Consider the following 14835-nt stretch of genomic DNA (forward strand, 5'->3'; position numbering starts at 1 on the left):
CGCCCAAAACACGGCTCGGCCACACATCATTGTGTCAAAAAACCTGAGTGAAAGAACTGCATAGACCATTCTCATGCCATAAATACAGACAGAGTAGATTTGGTCCAAGTTCGGAGGAGCCAAACCCTCACTTTCCTGCTGGGCTCTCATATTCCTCCTCCAAATGAAGTCTTTCCTGATCCGTGTCCAATGGGCTTATTATATTAATGTTGAATTAGATGGCTGAAATTCAAACTGAATGAAAATGTATAAAAGCGGCCAATATAATAAAACTGGTAGGTGTTACTTTCTAATAGATTACTGGGGTGTTTGAAGAGGTGTGGTTCTCCACTGAGCAATATGACATTGTGTAATAATTGGATTATTGCATGCACACATGGAAACGGGGGGAAACAGCGAAATACTTCTCAGGAAACTTTGCATGGCTTGACAAATTGAGTAACAACAAAGCGTTCTGTAATAATGCCAACTAGGAAGTTCAGGGGATATGGTTATAGTATGAAATTATGTTATTGTACAAGGGAGGTATTTCACCAGAAAACTGTTTACGTAAAGAGGACGTGGCCTCACATTGAACATTTAGCTCCAAAGGGATTATCCTGTTACGCTTAGGAGCATAGTAATACATTATTGCCTTTATTGTATTTTAAGTTTGCTCCACGTGATTTCCTTGAGAATGATCAGAGCCCTTCTGTGTGAAGCGGCGAATATACAACATGTTCAGTGACCACATAAAAGTGTCCTGTAACAGGATCCAGTTTGCGTCTGTAACGCCTCGTCAGGCGGAGGAGTGTGCAGATTTCGTAAAGGACGGTGGGCAGAAATCGTGGTCAAGATAACGAAAGCAAAGGGTCAAATACCAGAAAGCTGTCACTCAGAAAACTAATCCAAAACACAAATCCGAAACTCGAGGTCAAGAGATAAACTGGCAAGGTCATACACGAGGTAACTAGACAATAACAGAATAAAGGCTTGGCAAGTGACACAAACGGAAACAATGCTTCGCAATGAGGCTGAGGTGGCGCGCTGCTTAAATAAGCCTCAGTACCGGAAGTGGCCAGAGATAGTTAATATTCGGGCGAGGGCTCCCTCTGGTGTTCTGGCCCAGACTGTTGTGTGACAGCGTCCACACACCGAGTCATAAAAGAGAAGCCATCTTCCTTACAGAACTTGTTCAAGGTCTTTGTGCCTTACTCTTTTTGTTTATATGAGGTAAACCCTTTTCACTCCTGCGTTCTCTCATTTAATCGGCTGCTGGCTTTTATTTGTTTCAAACAATCCTACGTTCTTGGAGAGAAAAGGACCAGAGGAGGGTGAGAGAGCTCAGTGAGAGATAAGGGGGCCTTGAGAAAGGGAAGAGGAGTTGAGCTTGTTACAGGGCGAGAGGAATGTATCCTTATGCTTTGTCAAATAACATTGCTTCATGGAGTTAGAAAAAAAAAGAACAAGTTTCACATGAACTGTGTTACATCTCTCATAATAAAACGAGTCTTTTTATTAATCATATTTAGACGCTACTGTAAGATGCTTAATAGGAGTTTTATATGGAAGACAGTTGGCAAACAGAGGCTATGTAAACTGAAGACTAATGCTGAAACCTGATGCTGCAGTACATGTTTTTAAACTCCCACTTTGTGTAATTCTTCAAATCAGGTTTAACCCATTAAACTTTATATTTACATTTTATCTATTTAAAGATACATTTATTGATGTGGAATGTGAAACACAATTCAATTCCTGTTATCAAAGTCAAGTCAAAAGCCTTTTTTGTCATTATTAACGATATATAACCATAAGAAGTATGTATATAAATAGATAGTGGGCAGTGATTAAGGCCCCATGTTGTTGATCAGGTTTCAAGCTTCAGAACCACCAAGCTGCCACCATTGGGCCCTTGATCAAGGCCCTTAACCCTCTCAACTCCTCCAGAGCTGAGATATTCGAAGAATAATAAATATTGCAATGTTGTGATATAATGTGTGGGAAGCTTCTGCTATATATAGGCGGTGCAATACATAGTGAAATGAAACAGCATTCTTCCAGGACCATGATGCTACACAGAACAAAGAGCTACATAAGACAACATAAAGTGCATGTGTGCAATACACACAATGCAATATTATACACAGACCAACACAGACTAGTACACCGTTCTGCATCCCTTGCATTATTGTATTATTGCAGCCAGTCGTTCCCTCACCAGACCAGATCTATTTTTCCCCTCTCTTGAAGTTAATAGGACAGTCTTGTCATGTTACAGTGAAAGTGCAAAACACAGATTTCCCTATCCTTAGGCTATCCTATCCTTTGCTGTGATGGAAAACTTGAAATTTACAGCATTCACGCTGACTATTACAAGTTGCTAACACTCAAGACTTCTTCCATAAATGTTAAATAAACACCTCATCACAAAAAGCTCCTCCTATTCAACGATTAGCTAAAACACTTAAATGTTTTCCCTCTTGTGGTTAGGTTTAGTTTATTAGTTTATGTAAAATGCTTGCCATTCTAATCCCTATGGAGATTTCTGTAGTTACCGTATAAACAAAAGTGCATCAGAAAAAAAAGGTATTAAAACCTTTGATTTGAATGGCACTATGATCAGAGACTGTGCTATAGAAATGTAATCAGTATCTTCGAACCAATCAGATTTGAGTACAGCGCTATGGCATAAAAGCTATAAGAGTTATTTCAATATAAAACCTGCCCTGAGGTACACCTGAACCCTAGAAATCCATTCGCATGTGTATTGCTGGAAGAACAAGAGTCTAAATTTTCATTAGAGATCCTTCCTGAAATTTCTAACCAATCAAGACTGTCATTGGTCTTTCGATGTCATACCTATTGAATCAGATGTCAAATGATTGCAGTAGTCCCACAATGAAACATTTGTACCATGTTTAATTGGAAAAAGAAAAAAAAAAACATTTACAATATTCCCTCAATCATTCTTCACATTGTATTTACTTAAACTTCTTTGGCCATTTGCTGTATTACAATCAGGAAGTGTGATTTGTTAGAAATGCTCGGTCTTGGAAGTCTAATCTGGTGTTATTTACAGACCTCCGATAGTAATTTGCACTGTCAGGACTCTATTTAAAACTCCATTACTTTCCGAGCAGTTTTTGGGGCCCTGTAAAACAAATATCCCTTCAGTCCTCCATTTTCTGGCAAGGAGAAGATCAACACTGACACTATGCGCCATGGATATGTTTGTACTACAAAATAAATGGATGAAAACATGGAAAGTGTTGGTATTTGGCGTGTTTACAAGCGGTAGTATGAGGGAATTACAGCGTTACAGATGTATGGAATATTTCGGAGAGTGTTTAGACTGCTTTGACATGCTTGCCTCCACTGACCTCACAGTACCGAAAAAAAGAAGAGAAAAGGACCGAACTTATTATTCACATAGAGAGGACACGGTACAGTGAGTTTAATTACTTCACATGGAAATACAGCTCGGCTTTTGAACAAGGAAAAGGGAATATGTGTTTTGTAAAATAAAAAAAGAGTGCAATTTGCTTCAGTGTAAGTTAAGAGCGGGGTGACTTTAAGTGACACGTCCTTCGAAGATCATCATTTGGAGAAGTAATGAACAATGATTTAGTGTTCTAACGATGAGTGTTTCTTCCAGCTGTGTGGACATGTCCCACAATTGGAAGAAACACTTGTAATGATAAATCATGTTTCAAAGATGGAACAAAGGACCCTGACATTAAAAAATGAGCTGAGGTTCAGGATGTTATGGCCCATAACTATACTTAGAAACTGCTAGTTAATGCCATTTATAACATAACTGGCCCTAGAGCCTGGAGGAGGAACGTTTCATTAAATTCACATCATTATTTATCTATTATATGACATTGTGCATATAATCACTAGTACCAAGAGATGCGTTTTTACAGCCAATCAGCAGAAGAACATGCTCCTTCCTAAAATTCAGATCATGTGTGGCTCCTTGTACCACAAAGCGAACAGTGAGGATTTATTTCAATTTAATTTCTCGGACGTGGGAGGAACACTTTAGATGTGGTTGAACATAACAAAATCCTCTGTGCTGAGAACATCTCCCGGCTATGATGCATTCATGCATGAAACAATTTAATGTCCATAAATCTTCAGAAGCATTCAATTAACTTGCTTCGCAGTCAGTATTATCCATTACAATAAGATGGATTCTTTATGTTCAATTAGAAAATGATGTTTTTGTCTCTTGGAGAATCTGGGATTATTTTTTGTCATAGAAATAACCTATTACTGATGTGTCGTTTGTGAATGAGTCGGCTCTTTGAACTGGCTCAGTTAGATGAATGTTGGGAACTGATTCACATATCGCATATAAGAAGTGGCCATTTCACCCATTCCTCAAATTGGTCATTTGCCAATTCCCAACCAGAAGCTAGATCTCCCCTATTAAATGACAGGTACCAAGGACCGAGCATAACATATGCCTCCTGTGAGGCTTATGAAGCAAGCTGTTGTGACGTTGTGTCCTCATGTTACATCACAGAGCAGAGGAAGTGCTCTCTTTTTAATGCATCATGATGCATGCCATCTTTTACAACCAGAGAACACGGCCAATTTAGCTCTCTCGGACTCTTTAAATAGATTTAACAGCAAGCACAATACAAAGTATAGGGTAGATAGGCAAAGCCCAGCAACGTTTGGTCAAACACTAGCAAGGAGCTGTTTGGGAGCAAAAGTGAAATCTTTTATTGGTGAGCTAAGCCGACTGCTCTGACTCACTGAAAGGGTCAGAATTTCCATCACTATGACCTATGGCTTGAATTCAGATATAGCAAATTGATGATAACAGCTCAGTTTTTTTTTTTTTTTGTAAATAAGCAATGAGCAATAAGTTCATGAAGGTTATACAAAAGGCTGCTCGGTTATATTATTATAACACAGCAGGATATTTTGTATTACTGAGCTTATAAATTCTAGCATGGTTCCTTTTGACCTTTGCAAAAACATTAAATACACATAAAACAACTTCGTCTCATTCAATATGTTGCCTTTTCAGCGACTATAAAATGGCTCACAAAACAATAACTTAAAATACCAAATAGAAAAACGTGATATGGTGCTACAAAAAAGGGCTAATAACAACCCAGGACCTAATGCAGTGAGTTCCTTCATGTACTCTCTGTGGTAAAGCATTTTAAAGGCATGCCCCACTGCCTCTAGTATGCCAAAGAAAACCATTGATGACAGCTCTTCCCAGGCTAGGCCAGAATTTATAATGCTTACATTGAACCTGGTTTCTCCCTGAGGAATGTGCAGCACAGAGCCTGGGAGTAAATCAGACAAATTCTCATTCCTAATGAACAGCAAGATGTAAATGTGTTGAATTGGGTTATTAAACAAGGTGAAGACAAAACAGTCTAATGAATAGAGCATCTGGTTTGGTAAATGTTCCTGTCATCAAGTGGTACACAGTCACTGTTCAGCATCGGGCAAACTGATATTTATGGATAACTTATTGTTTTTCATGTAGAACTTGAAATAAAGTTTATAATTTTTTTTGGATACGTCAGGTCTATCCACCATCTGTTCTGTCCACAAGCTGAACAATGAAACACCACAGACTCCATAACAAACTGAGAGTGCAGGTGTTTAAAATCTGTGCTCGCTAAAATGACCTCCAAGACCTCAATACACAGTCCAGGAATCTCTGAATCACTCAAGACTGACCCAGAATGCAACAGCCTATTTTTGATTTACACATTTTTATGTCAGGTAACATGAATAAAACAAAAGGTGAAACAAAATTAAAAAGACAGGTTTTGTTCAGGTCAGAAGGTATGTCACATAACCAACAACCAACATTCACATTCATAGTCACAAAAACATTTGTCCACAATATCCCATAACTGGATGAATATCTAGCGAGTTCTGAAGATCATAGCATATGATACACAACTACATAACCCTCGTACCCTGCCGATGGGGGCAGGGTTACACTTGAAGAGACCACTCCCATCCAGATAGAAATGTTTCATCATAGGATAAAAGTGATGAGTCAGAAGAACTTCGTACTGATTTCACGGAGACGACTGTCTCTTAGGGCGGAAACCATGCTAGCAAATAAAATGCCCCCTCATAGCATAACACAGCCACTGGTGTATATTCAAAAAAACAGAAATACAGTGCATACTGAGTACCTGGCACTTATTATTGCAATTACAAGCAAAGGCACAAGAAGATTGGGGCAAAATACAGAGTTGCACTCGGCCTTACTGGCATCCAGCCTTGGAAAACTTAGTGCCATACCATAATGAAAACAATGCCCGCCTGGAAGGCTGTTATGCAAAGAGCAGTACTTGTGCCCAACCACACGCTGCCCTTATAACTGCACCATTACAGCCACTATCAACAAGATGGCTTTCATTACAGGAACTGATAGTGGTATAAAAAAGAAACACTGAATTCCTTGGAAAACTTTTCTACAAGTGAGGTTGAAGGAAAAACAGGAAGAGGCTCTGCAACTAAGGAGTTAGAAAAGCTGCATGCCAGACTGGACAAAATATGTAGGCACCTGGGAAATAATGCTTCGCATGCTTATTATTTAATGTCTTGTTTAGTTAACGGAAGGTTTAAATATGAATTTAATATATTATCTATCAGTTATTTAATAATGCAATAACTATTATTGAGCTCACTGACAGTTTGATAAGAATAATGTGGGGGAAATTGTCATACACATTTAAAGGCATATAGGCAAATGGATGATACTTAATTCATGTTCATTGCACCTTGTATTTTTCTACAGCCTGAAAATAAAACTTCTGAGAATTAACAACCTTTATTTCTAGTTACATTATTAGAGTTTCTTAGATTAACAAACAAAACAAAGATGATTTTCAAACAGAGTAGATGAGCTACATTACCATTTCATATAGTAGCCTCATTTACTATCATAATGCTTGCAACTAATCTAAGGAATAATTAATTTAAGTTCAGTCATAATCTCACATGCAATCTTCCTTTAAGGAGCCAATTAGGAAACAAAATAGTTTCTTGCATTCCAGCGAGTCTAAACCCTTCACTGGCAAACTTGAAAGGACTCATTAAAAAGCTTTCAGAAGAGTGCACATCCAGATAAGACGGTGCAGCTATAAAGTATATGTTTTGTTTTAAATAATTTGCTATTCAAACAGCCTACAGGTGCTTCAGTCTTATGGGAACAACGAGTTTGACAGTGTTTTTGATTTTAGGTTATCCTAGGAACACAAGTACATAAAAAAATAGCATTTCATAAGATGGGGAGTGTCGAGCAAGGAGTTTCACACATAATGAGGACCAGATGCCTTACCTTCACTGGCAGTTACATTCCTGGGAGCTTTAGTGGGTGTATGATCGGTGCCGGAGCTCACGTCGGAGGAAATGCTGGAGCTTCCTTTACCTGCGTAACCAAAACACAGCAGAACATGATTCATCATTGTAAATGTCTACTTAACTGAATGGCAACGTATCTACATTTACAATGTCAGGGTTTATTGTCATGCTGACTCAAGATGGTGTCAGGTTATAACAGATCTATTACAAAAAGACAGGGATTGAAGTTTCCAACTGCAAGTCAATATTTTAACAGATGCCCTAAAAATTTGATCAGACATCCAAGACTTGATGGCCAGCCATTTGTTGGATAATTACCAGTGGCATTGTGTGTTATTTTTAATCCAAGCTGAGGTTTGAGGTTTTCATGATTAAGGACTTTGAGGAAAACTCATTACGAATGCGCTGGAGATAGAACCTATTCACGTTTATGCCTTCCTGCCAGTGAAAGAACAGCCAGTATTTAGCACTGGAACAAAACATGGACGAATAGGCTCAGTTTTATCACATATGCATTTTAGTTATGTTATGATCCACCATAGCAGAATTGCCTTTGACATTCAGTAACTGCTTTCTCCTGGTCAAGATTGTGGTGGATCTGGAGACTATCCTGTCAACACTTGATGAAAGGCCAGTCCATTGCAGGGCACCATGCGCACATTCACACACTTATTCACATTTAGTTTTTATAGTTCTCCAGAGGAAACCAGAGAACCTGGAGGAAACCCATGCAGACATGGGGAGAAAAGACATGAAACTGCACACAGACAGTAACACAAGCTCAGGATCAAATTAGGGACACTGAAGCTGTGAGATGATTTATTTCTACTTATTTGGGAGATGCATTTATGAAATTGATTTATGTGATTCAAAGAGGATACAATCCAAGCAGTAGAATTGGAACAGTTGAGAATCTTGTTTCAGGCAGTCCTGCCATTTGAACTCACTAGCGTGCTAGTCACTAGCTCAGACCTAAGCCTTCAACTGCCCACCAGTAAAACTGCTGTTCTGCTCTTCAAAGAAAACAGACCATTTACCCGGATAACAAGAAGAATCTATTGATCTTTATTTGTCTATAAAAATGGGCAGTTTATGGATTAGACTTAACATATGAATCTATGGATGTTTGTCTTGCAAATTGAAAAGCTAAATCAAGGCCTTTAGCAAAGACTCTGGAGCCACAAATGCAAAACTGGCAAAAATGTGTGTTCGCGTGTGTGTGTGTGTGAGGGGCCTGTTTTATGGCAGGCCATAAACTCAAACCACCAGTGGCTTCGTGCAAAATCATCTTGGGCCTTTCTTCCACATAAGGCGTTCACCATGTAAACAAGTCTTTCTTCACACGCTTTCTCCAAGTGTTCATCATACCTACACACAAACAAGCCAAGGTTTTGCATGGCCACAAAGCTATGCTGCACTGTTACCATCCCGCATCACCCACATGGGGATGCATGATGGCAAGCTAATAATATTACCACTGCTGTGGCAAAGCCCACCTTATTGGTAATGCCTACACACATGCCCCATGATAATTCAATCATTTCCAGCATTTCTTCTTTGGTAAACCAACCAGGACTGTATTGTGGCTAACATGAGACAGGCTCCCTTCATCATTACCATTGTAAAGACATGTGGTGAAATCACCGAACTAGCACATCTGCTTCGTTTTCCACATCAGGCCCCAAAATGTGACTCACCAAGCAAGTGGATGCAATTTGCTTTGTCTTGTCAAATGGGCTCAATTAGCTGAAATTATGAAAACACATAGCAGTTTGTTCGAGCTATCCTATTCGGCACAGCTTCATAATGAGTGGTGAAATTTATTATGTAAAAGTTAGAATTATATAACTACCCATTTATGAAATTAAGAAGCAAAACCACAGACGTCTGGCAAATGATTTTCTCTCTAACAGTGTTACTGTCTTTGCCATATACCATGAGCTTCGATGTAAGTATAAAACCGTAAAAGAATAATAAGATACAGAGCAGGGGTGGGTATATGATTCTGAATAGTCAGCGGTTGGTTGACTGTGGCTCACAGAAATTTCATCCTTTGCGTGCTGTTCTTCAATCAAGAGCTCACTACTAACCTATTGAACTCAAAGACCTAATGATTTACTTCAGCGGATCACTCTTTCCTGTTTGACTACCAGCGGTTTTCTTCCATGTTGAAATGCATAGAAAATGAAACAGTCTATCACTCTATCCCCCACGCATCCAAGAAAGTGTTTCACTCACACAATATGAATAGGAATATCATCAGTCTTTTCGCCGTTACATAAACAGCTATTTCAGATCACTGAAAAATAAAAAGCTGACTATTAAGAAGACACTTATGTGCATTGATCAGTCTGAAGACTTGACCAGCTCAGCATTTATACATTCTTATTTGATCTAGGTTTGGGAAATGATCAAGTATTCCAGATGTAAACAGATGGCTTGAGAAGCAAATGCAAATCTAATTCAACTTGGTTCCTTGAACCTCTTAATGGAACCTAAAACCTATCAACCCAAAGATTATCCTCTTTGTCAGTGAAAACAGTGAAGCGTTTGGCCTTTTGATCAAAAGTTTGGCCTTTTCGACTCACTTCATTAGCAACACTTTAATAGGGGGACGTTTTGGCCAGAACTTCCAAATCATGTGTAAAAAAAAAAAACTTCACATGCACAAACAATTCCATTACTCAGGAGCTTAGCACCCAGTGACAATTATTTTCCAGTGATCAAATGTGAACATTTGAAACAGAGACAGACACAGCTTGAATTCATAAAGCATAGGTTTGACTCAGCTTCTGTACAGAGACCACAGGCACACCTAATCACTTTCTGCTTATACTTTTCAGCGGTTTCTGAATCCTGTTTAATTAAAACAAAAATCATGGAATCGTTGCACTCGGGAATCATTCGGATCTGTTTTCACAGTCATATTTCACTGGCCTTCCTGTTTAAGATGCAGAAAGCTGGGCTGCTTCCCAAAAACCACTGACAAGGATTTATTTCAGTGGAATCCTTCCTATTTTCCTATTCTACCCACTTTTCCAGCAGATACATCCGTGTCACAACTGACTGAGATGCGAACGTGAGAACACCCCAGAGAGTTTAGCACTGCGGTCTCCCCTCCATTAACTTACACTCACCACGTGCCAATGACACATTCTTAAGAAGTGGTTTGGGAAAAGCTCCAGGGCTGAGAGACCTGTTTGCTTACTTTTCTGGAAAACAACCTGTCAAAAACTTTCACCAGTTTCCTGCCTTATGCTTATGTAAGGTGCAAAGAGAGCTTTGCGGAGTGTTTGTTCGCTAAGTGAAATTCAAGACGAGGTCGAGCCCAAGTACAGATGCTCGTGGCACAGATGGAGAGAAATGGCATTTATAAACCCTTGATGAGGTATCACGTTGTGCAGAGATGCACGTGCAAGCCAAGTTACTCATGCAACTCTGTAATCCTGCCCAGCTTTAAAGTCTAACCTTCCTGTAGTAACTAATTGAACTGAAATCCACTCAGGATAACATGAAGACTGTCTTGAGAAATGTGCAAGTTGTGAGCCAGATGCTACATTTTTTAATTTGTAGATAATAAATTCTAACCATGATTGGATCCATATGATCTTCTAGCTTAAGATGAAATGGATAAATCAGATTTGCATTTTCTTCTTCTTCTTTTTTTTTGACAAGCTATTGGCATGTTACATTTCGCTGAAATATTAGGTAAGTGTATGAATTTGGGTCAAACTGGAAGTTAAAAGATCTGTATTTGGATGTGATTTGTTAGCTGCCTCAGGTCAAACATCAGGCTGCCTTACTAAATGGAGCCTAAAACTGTAATTTTTTAAAGCCAGTACAAGCAGACCTTCTCGATGACAGGGAACGTTTGTCCTTATTTACTTTATTTGGCAGATCTGTAGTTCACATATACTTCTGTTTTCACTGATCTTCTATCCATTGCTTGCATGTTTCATTTCAGCACCTTTTCTTGTGCTTCATGATGGGATGTACCAAAATAATCAACATCTTGGTGTAATGTTGCCTGGCATCAAGCGCAGTTACTGTTACTACTCTGAAATTGATTCATTTCCTATTACAGCATGTTCTACATGTTTTACTCATTTTACACCAAAGCAATTTCCAACTATTAACTTTAATTACATTAAATAAATAGCATGTTGTATTTTTTATCCTATTAATGTTGTGGAATGTCTGTAAAACAAGTTAGTTCCTGTTATCACTTATTTCATAGCAGGCATTCCCTTACCAACCTCTCTTGTTTTTCTCATGTTATTAAGACAATAAAAACAGTTTGTTATGTTACAGACAAATCAGAAGAAGCCCTTGCGTTATGATTTTCCCATGCCAGAAAACTGACACTGGAGACTCCTTCCATAAATCTTAACAAGCCCACCATTCAGAAAGCTTCACCATATCAAGTTAAAAAAAATGACAGCACATTTCGTGATAAGTTAATTGCTATTGTTAGATAATCTTAGAGCATCAGATTTACATCAGATCCCATATGTAAGTTGTCACAACAGAAACCATAAAGTATCAGAATGAGCACATTAATATAAACCTATGTTGCAGATAGAACAACTGTCAGACCTCCTGTAATAGACAGGTTATGCCAGGATATGCTATGTCAGATTTGAGATTATAACCATCTCACAAATATATATGTATATACTTAATGCATATATCCACTGTTGGCTTGACTGGGATGGAAAATTACAAGCATTCATGCACATATTTTTCTGTAGCTGCTTCTTTTCATTCTCTGAAGGAGGACAAGTTCAGGGCAATGTGTATATTTAATAAATTGTAGGAAACTGGTGTGTAGGGCTAGATTGCTGTAGTTCGTTGGAAATGGTCAACTGAGAGACTGAGAGAAAAGAGAAGCAAGAGATGGGGAGAGAGAGAGATAGATAGCGAGAGAGAGAGAGAGAGAGAGCGTGGAAGAGCTTTGATGCTTCCCTTAGGGTTTCTCAAGGACTTGACTGAAGCTTAAAGTTTAACTTGGCCAGTTAACTCACTATGTCTGAGCGGTAGGTTGTGCCCCAGATGTGGATGTTTGCCTTGGACTGCTGAATAGTTTAACATTTAAGCAAGTCTCATGGTTACTCTAGGGATCGTTCTGAAATAGGCAAATCATGACAAGGAATTAAACTGACTTTCATTTCATTTCAAGTCTGTTGCTGTGAATAATTCACTTTTAGAAGTGTCTTGGTTGTCTTGGATCTCAGAATGGGGAACTTGTCAGTGCCATAGAGGAAGGAACCATGCTTAAGTGACTGTTGTTAAAATAGCTATACTTTTAAGAAGATAATAACCTATAAGAAAAAATAACAAGTCACACAGTGTGTGTGTGTGTGTGTGTGTGTGTGTAATGGCATTTAAATAATAACACAAGCTAAGAATAATGTTTGGGTTCAAGAATGTTATAAAACACCAACAAATAAGCTAAATGTGATGGCACGTATTTGTCTAATGTGTTTAATATTGGAATAGTTAATATAGTATAAATGAACTAGATCACAAGTGGAAATAAGCTTTCAGAAGTTTGACAGCAAACATCACGCATGCAATGCTGTAGTGTTTGTTGGGGTTTTTAAAGCGGATGACTGTTGAGATGAACAGATAAGACGGTGGAGGAGTCTTTAACAACTTCGAGATGTTGATATATGTGATTTGCATGCTTTTATAAGTGACGTACCTTCACTTCCGCACTGTTTGCCGTTGTTCGCTCCCATCCTGAAGAGCGCATTGTCTATCCACAGCACACTGGAACACACATGACGCTTTTACACGGTAAACTACAGAAAAACAAAATGCATGGCTCAGAAGAAATCAGCCATTAATACGTTTTCCCGACTTCAGGAGCGCGATGTGAAAAGCAAGAAAGAAAGATGAGTAAAGTTGAGCACAGGCGTCCACAACACCGGCAGCATCCTGTTTCCCTGAACTGAGAGCCGGGCTTTAAATCTGCAGTGATAAGTGCATTCCCTCTGCTGAGAGTTCAATACACACTGACTGATGTGAGCTGAGGGACCTTGAGTCTCTCTCTCTCTCTCTCTCTCTCTCTCTCTCTCTCCCTCTGACAGAAGGATGTCGGGGCTGAACGGCTTTTAAAGAGACCGCAAACATTAACCCTCAATATACCCACTTTCGTTTTATCCATCTCTCCAGTATTTAATGCTCTCAGATTGTTCTCTCCTTTTTTACTAAACAGCCAAGTTGTCTGCAGTCAAACAAAAAAACGAAGATTTACCTCTTGACCAAACACTTAACCCTTATATAACTTATATATCTATACTTATAGAGAAAATATAAGATTTATTTCTCCCCCAAATCACTTATAAGCATTAAAATAATCTTCTGTTGCTAGATTATCTAGTCCTGTTTAATCTTTACTAACTTTCTAAGTAAAGAAAAAGAATTATTGATTTAAAAAAAAAAAAATTATTGTTCTTTTGGAGGAAGATGTTTCCTTTTTGCTGTTCTTCTTCTTCTTCTTCTTATGATGATGATGATGATGATGATGATTATTATTATTATTATTATTATTAGTATTAGTAGTAGTAGTAGTAGTAGTAGTCAGCCCCACTGGACAAACCACTTATAATATTACTATATTATATTATATTTTTAATAGTAATATTTCAGTAGAATCAAAGGAACAAAATTCCTAATGATTGAAAGGTTGTGAGTTCGAATCCCAGGTCCACCAAGCTGCCACTGTTGGGCCCCTGAGCAAGGCCCTTAACCCTCACTTGCTAGGTTGTATAAAATTAGATAAATTGTAAACTGCTCTGGATAAAGCTGTCTGCCAAACACCAGAAATGTAAATGTATATCTTATTATTACAACCACAAACTAAGTTCTCAAGCTCTCTTTAGTCAATAGTATAAAGTACACCAAGTACTCTATATGGACACTTGATCATCACATCCTTAAGTGGATTCTTCCCCAAAGTGTTTCCACAAAGTTGGAAGCACACAAGTGTTTATGATGTATTTGTATGCAGTAGCATTACAATTTCAAGATCCCCAAACCTGTTCCAACATGACAGTCCCCATCTGCACAAAGTGAGCTCCAAAAAGAGAGGACATGGTTTGTCAAGGATGAACTGAAACACTGACTGCACCCCAGACCTCCTCATATGACATCATTGCATGAGCTCAGTAATACGCTTGGGGCTGGATGAAGACAAATCCCCACAGCCTCACTCCAAAAATCCAGTGGAAAGCCTTCCCAGAAGAGTGGAGGTTATTATAACAGCAAAGGGGGGACTACATCTGGAATATGATATTACGAAGGATAAAAACAGATACAAAATACAGATACAAAAGATAAAACATGTGAGTATGATTGTCAGTTGTCCACATACGTTCGGTCACTTAGCATACTTAGAGTAGGTTGTGATAACTATTATTCTGCAAAGTAAGTAACACTAAGAAATCAGTTCATCAGACCTCTGTGGCTACTGGAACCTAAGCACTGAGA

General features: G+C 38.5%; 1 protein-coding gene across 1 annotated transcript in view; it reads right to left on the bottom strand.

The window, feature by feature from the left end:
- si:dkey-192l18.9 (F-box/LRR-repeat protein 7) overlaps positions 1-13413 on the bottom strand; it is a 30356-nt gene extending 16943 nt beyond the window's left edge. Inside the window, exons 1-2 of the mRNA XM_058399781.1 lie at positions 13046-13413; positions 7319-7408 (exon numbers count right to left, since the gene is read on the bottom strand). Of these exons, the coding sequence (XP_058255764.1) occupies positions 7319-7408; positions 13046-13082 (127 nt within the window). The 5' untranslated portion in view covers positions 13083-13413. The remainder of the gene's footprint in view (positions 1-7318; positions 7409-13045) is intronic.
- Between the last annotated feature and the right edge of the window lie 1422 nt (positions 13414-14835).

Source organism: Hemibagrus wyckioides, linkage group LG01, assembly GCF_019097595.1.
Source record: "Hemibagrus wyckioides isolate EC202008001 linkage group LG01, SWU_Hwy_1.0, whole genome shotgun sequence".
Lineage (NCBI taxonomy): Eukaryota > Metazoa > Chordata > Actinopteri > Siluriformes > Bagridae > Hemibagrus > Hemibagrus wyckioides.